General features: G+C 35.2%; 1 protein-coding gene across 2 annotated transcripts; it reads left to right on the top strand.

Moving 5' to 3' along the window:
• Positions 1 to 1,071: 1,071 nt before the first annotated feature.
• LOC110693903 (S-type anion channel SLAH2-like) lies at positions 1,072 to 4,661 on the top strand. Of its 2 annotated transcripts, none has more exons than XM_021871076.1 (5): positions 1,072 to 1,314; positions 1,950 to 2,117; positions 2,241 to 2,771; positions 2,870 to 3,640; positions 3,760 to 4,661. In XM_021871076.1, the coding sequence occupies exons 2-5, from the start codon at positions 1,962 to 1,964 to the stop codon at positions 4,183 to 4,185; spliced, it is 1,884 nt and encodes a 627-aa protein (XP_021726768.1). In that variant the 5' UTR covers positions 1,072 to 1,314; positions 1,950 to 1,961; the 3' UTR covers positions 4,186 to 4,661. The 2 variants fall into 2 exon arrangements, with proteins under 2 accessions (XP_021726768.1, XP_021726769.1); XM_021871077.1 differs by lacking the exon at positions 1,072 to 1,314 and adding an exon at positions 1,745 to 1,833.
• The last annotated feature ends 1,251 nt before the right edge of the window (positions 4,662 to 5,912 follow it).

Here is a 5,912-nt window from a genome sequence, read left to right on the forward strand (position 1 = left end):
AAAAATAAAGAGAAAAAACTTGTCAAGAAAATTTGACAATTAAAAATTATATACTACATATATATATATAACAAATAAATAAAAAGGAGTATCTGTGACTGTCTATTTGAGTGTTATGTTCATTTGCTCAACACAAGGTCACAAGGTGAGCAAGGCCTGCTTCTTTCCTGTTTGAAAAAAAGGCTTGCTTTCATTCCATAGCACAAACTTTGAAGATAGTAGAAACAAAGCAAGTCTTCTAGGAATATTCATTGAGTGAGTGACCCTTTTTCTTTTCACCTTTTTACTACTACTTGAAATATTTTCTTTGTTTGAGTCAATTACTCAATTTTTTCAACTTTATCCTCACTTTTTTTTCACTCAAATGACCTGGCTAAATCCCTTTTTATAATGTTAAATTTTAATATTTTTAAGTTCTTTATTTTGTCTTACATGCCAAGTAGAATGGTAAAAAGTGACTGAGAAACTACGATTACATAAATTAAGTTGCTTGATTAAACTAAAAATTGTTTTGCACTCTGTATTTAGTTTTTATGGAATATAAATTAGTCAAATATAAGGCTATATTAATCAATTTTCAACTATTAGTAATTATCAAATTGACCAACATACCACTTATTTCCATGTGTAAAAGGTCATTATACTCTTGGGGTAAACTATTATACTTTCTACGTACCAAAGTATCCCATTAACAAGGAGGCCAGTATCCCAATAGTAATCACTAATCAACATACACCAATCAACTATCAATGAACAATTATATAATAAAAATAATTAATTTATACTCATTAATTAACAATTTTGCTGACCTAACAAAAAATCCCAGATATAACCTTTGCAAAAAACATTGTCACCATTTCCTTTACCTGATTTGCCACTTCAAAATTAAATAAATAATTAAATAAAAACACATACGAAGTATTTTCAAAATAAATAAATAAATAAATACACGTCACGGTCATATAAAACAAAAAAACACCATGTAATAATAACATTAAAAAATATACGGAGTAGTACCTTTTGACGTAACTTCGTCGAAGAAATATAATTTCCCACAAATTCTAGGCTATATATATTACTCACTCCTCTCAATCTAAGGCACATGCTCTACCAACAAAACCAAGAATACAGCTTGGTTTTGTTTACTACTCTTTACATCTTATCAATTTTATTCATTTTCCAAAAGAAAATAAAATATATTATTCAAAAACATTTCCAATTTTTACAAAAACATTAAGGCTAAGATCGCGGCGGAAATTTTGGTTAACATCATCACTTAGATTTGAACAACGTTTCAGATTTTCCAGATTTCAGGTAAGACTTATTGTAAACCACATCTAATGTTTTTGCAATAACATGTTTTTTCAGTACTTACGCAACACGCAGGTGTACCATATTTTGATGTGTGGTCGTATGACTTTCAATTAATGAATATATTCCCGTATAATATTTTTTACCTTTTATTCGCGGCATAATTATTGACTTATTGTACACTGGTGCATTCGAAAATAATGTTAGGTCCAGATTTTAGCCGTGCTTCTTTATAAAAGTAAAGGGTATGGTATATTTAGATGCCATATTAGCAGACAATATGAACGGATTATGACTATTAATGTTTATCAAATGATAATCCAAACAAAAATAAAGCAAAGCAGACAAGTCAAAATCAACTGCTACAGATTTATTTAAAAGTAAACAGTAGGTGTAAACTTTTCTAGATGCATCCATCTTAATTAATATTTATTAGTAGCTAATCAAATTAAGCAACTGGGTTTTAAGCAAGTGATTTATATTTTGTTTACCAGTTTTTGGTTGAATTTTAATTATTATAAGGTACAGGTATAAATGTACTTTTCAATAATAGTTCATATTACATTTTTTTATTAGTTTGCTTAATTATTTTTTTGTAAGATATTGTTGATTGATTAAAAGAAATCCTTAATTTGCAGTCAGATTTGGTCATGGAGAAGGCCGGCGAGCACCCAGGATCGAACCCGAAACCGGAAGAGATAGAGATTCCAACTTTGTTTACTGTTATATCATCTAAGGAAATACAAGGATTTGATACTATTGAAGGCATTGACAAGATTACAACAGATGAACAAAATGTTGTCAGAGTAAGTTTTAATATTAATCTTCATTAATCTAATACTACTAATCTATACTTGTATTAGATGTATATGTATGAATTAATTTATTATATGTTCTGATATTGATATATAATTGTATGAAAAAAACAGGAAAGTGAAGTAATAATTGGGCAAAAAAGGAATGAAGCAGAAAATGTTTCAGACAGAATGCATTCTGTTTCAATTAGTATGCCTGCAACACCAGTAGGACGTCGTTCACAAACACCAAAGAAGGTTAATTTTAATGATCAAACTCAAGAAGTTTCATCCAAAGTTGTTCCACATGGTTCGCCTTCCTCTGAGACTTATACTACTCTTCCTGAACCAACAACGGAGGCGAAATTTTATTCGCAACCAATGCCTAGAGCGGCAACTTATGCTGAGGGTGTAAGGTCAAGTGCGAGTGCTTGTCAGTATTCCGGCCCCATGGCAAGGAATCCTCATGTCGAACGTCTTAAGGATGTGAGGTTTGATTCTTTCAAGACATGGTCAGGGAAACTTGAGAGGTCGTTGTCGCAACTTAGAGGGAAACCGGTTGAGCCTCAGCAGGAACGTAAGCCTCGTGATCATGGAGAAGGCGAGGCTATGTCTGTGGATCGGTATTTTGATGCATTAGAAGGGCCTGAGTTGGATACTCTTCGGGTGAGTTGTTTTTTTTTATTTTTAAATGGCTCTGATACCATGTTAGATAATGTAACGAGTTATAAGTTATAACTGATTTGTTTGTTTTTTTCTTGCAGCCATCAGAGGAGTTAATGCTCCCGGATGACAAGACGTGGCCATTTCTTCTTAGATTTCCTATTGCTTCATTTGGTATATGTCTTGGTGTGAGTAGCCAAGCCATATTGTGGAAAACCATTGCGAATTCGTCTTCCACAAGTTTCCTCAAAGTTAGCCCTTTGGTAAACTTGATACTTTGGACAATCTCCATTGCATTGGTAGTAATTGTTGCTATTATCTACGGTTTGAAGTTGATCTTCTACTTCGAGGCTGTTCGTCGTGAGTACTACCATCCAATCAGGGTGAATTTTTTCTTTGCTCCATTCATATCACTCCTTTTCCTAGCCCTTGGTTGCCCTGCATCGGTGACTAAAGACCTTCATCAAGCACTATGGTATGTGCTAATGTTCCCATTTTTGTGCCTCGAGCTTAAGATCTACGGTCAGTGGATGTCCGGAGGGCAACGAAGGCTCTCCAAAGTGGCTAACCCTGTGAACCATTTGTCTGTTGTTGGCAACTTTGTTGGTGCATTGTTGGGTGCATCTATGGGTCTTAAGGAAGGACCTATCTTTTTCTTCGCGGTTGGCATGGCTCACTACACCGTGTTATTCGTGACTCTCTACCAACGTCTTCCTACTAATAAGACACTTCCTAAGGAACTCCACCCTGTGTTTTTCCTCTTTGTTGCAGCACCTAGTGTTGCATCCATGGCTTGGGCTAAAATCCAAGGCTCTTTTGATTATGGATCGCGAATTGCTTACTTTATTGCCCTCTTCCTGTACTTCTCATTGGTAAGTTTATCTATTAGTCCTGTCATTAAAATGTAAAGTTTGATCTATGCTAATTATGTTCTGTTTTTGGTGACTAGTACCTAAACATTTTCTGTCCCTGGCCTTTTATGTTTGAACAGGCTGTTCGGATCAATTTCTTCCGAGGATTTACATTCTCATTGGCATGGTGGGCTTACACATTCCCTATGACCGGAGCAGCTATTGCTACCTTAAAGTACTCTAATGAAGTAACAAATTGGGTAACACGGACATTGGCCTTGGTCCTAACCGCGATATCTACACTTATAGTTACATCCTTACTCGTGACTACTCTCCTCCATGCCTTTGTGTTCCGGAACCTGTTCCCTAATGACATTGCTATTGCCATCAGTGACAGGCCAGTTAAGGCATCGCGTAAGAGGTGGTTTCCGCACTTGAGACACGGTAGCTCAGACACTAAAGACATTGAACAATACCTGAAGTTTGTCAATACTGAAGGGAATAATGACTTGGAAGCTTCTGTTGAACCTCCCAAAAGCAATGAAAAGGAAAATGTTGAAGTCTAGAAATATTCTTGCAATATGTTTCGGTCAGTCAAATGATGAAGAGCAAGGGATTAAACGCATTACATCGGATAAAGCTCTATCACTCATCAAGTCATCAACAAAGAGCCAATCAACAAAGAGCCAATGAATTCTCTGACACTGCCAAGTATTGAGACAGAGGCTTTAATAATATGTGCTACTAAGATATGATGAGTTGATCTTGTTAATTAAGTAAATAAGAAATTTTCGGTATGTAAATTGTGTACAGAGTAAGAGGATTATGAAGAGAGGTAAGGATTAGAGAAGGATCTTGAAGCTATATTATTACTTAGAAGGAAGGTGTCTTTCCTCCATGTGGTAGTGAAAGATATACAGTACTTTACATAATAGTATGAACAAGATCTTTAAGCAAATGTAGAGCCTAGCTTTAAGTCTTGTGTCAAATTTGTTCATGTTGCTACCTATGCAAACCAATTCCGATCCTTTTATCCCGTTAATACTTGTGTTTTGCAATCGCATCATGATGTAACATTTGATTTGTGCTACACACACACACATTACACAGATGTGTGGGTGCATCGAATCGTGCGCACTACTTGCATGTTCGACAAGATACGCATAAATCTAAGGGAAGGTACCACTACTTGTACTTTGTAGAGTGCGTTGGTGCCCTTGGTCTGTAAATTCTACTACATAGACCCAAGTTTATCAAAGGGAAGGTACTAATGTAACACCAGCCATATTAGTTCATATTTATAGTTAGAGGTGGCCAGCTCAGTGAGTTGGGCTTGAGTGCTTGATTATTGGGCTAGCCTAAGCTAAATACTGTATCCGAACCCGGGCACATAAGAAATTCTCGGCGTCGAGAGATCTTAGGCTAGTGACTGTGGGCCAAACCACCAGTCCAAGAGCAAGCTCAGTTTTATTTATTTATTATTTTTTTCTATATTAAGAGAATAGTACGAACAACAAAAGTGCATCACTTGAGCTGAGCGCAGTATTTTCATATGGAGTAGGTTAATTGGTCACAATTTGACCCATCGGCGCACCAGTCACCTCTTACACTATGGTGCATGTCTCAATCGTGCATACGTGTATCTAGGTGCATAATAAAAAATGTGCGCTAGCACAACTGTAGATTGACAAACAATATGCATGCTATTGTATGATATAAGTGATATAACTTGTGTCATATTTAACATTATCATTATTGTCAAGATTAGAAGTATTGAAATGGTTAATAGTTGGCAGATGAGGGAAAAATAGTTTCCTTGTATAACACATGATTTGATCATTTGAAGCTTATCAACAATGTATAATAATAACAATGTACTATATGCTATGATTACTTGTACCTAAGCATACATTAACAATCTAATTACGTCTTGCTAGTCAATATTAATTATCCTGATTATCTGTAGCTAATCATTTTACGTAAGCATGTACTTTATAAATTGGGGTAGAAGCCATGAATCCACTTTGAGTTGTCCAATCCAAAAGTATCAGTATCTAGTACGCCTTTGCTATGTAGTACAGCTTTCAACGTTTTTTTTTCTTTTTTTTTTTTAAAAAATAAAATACAAAATTAAGAAACTATATGGGTTTGAATAGGCCTTTTGGACCAACCCAACACATTTACTGAATATCATAGCACAAGGGTCAAGCCCAAGAGTATGAGCTATGTCTTTTGGACCAACCCAACACATTTACTGAATATTGCCACTTCATTTATTTCTTCATCAAGTGTA

Source organism: Chenopodium quinoa, unplaced genomic scaffold, assembly GCF_001683475.1.
Source record: "Chenopodium quinoa cultivar QQ74 unplaced genomic scaffold, ASM168347v1, whole genome shotgun sequence".
NCBI classification, from domain to species: Eukaryota; Viridiplantae; Streptophyta; class Magnoliopsida; order Caryophyllales; family Amaranthaceae; genus Chenopodium; species Chenopodium quinoa.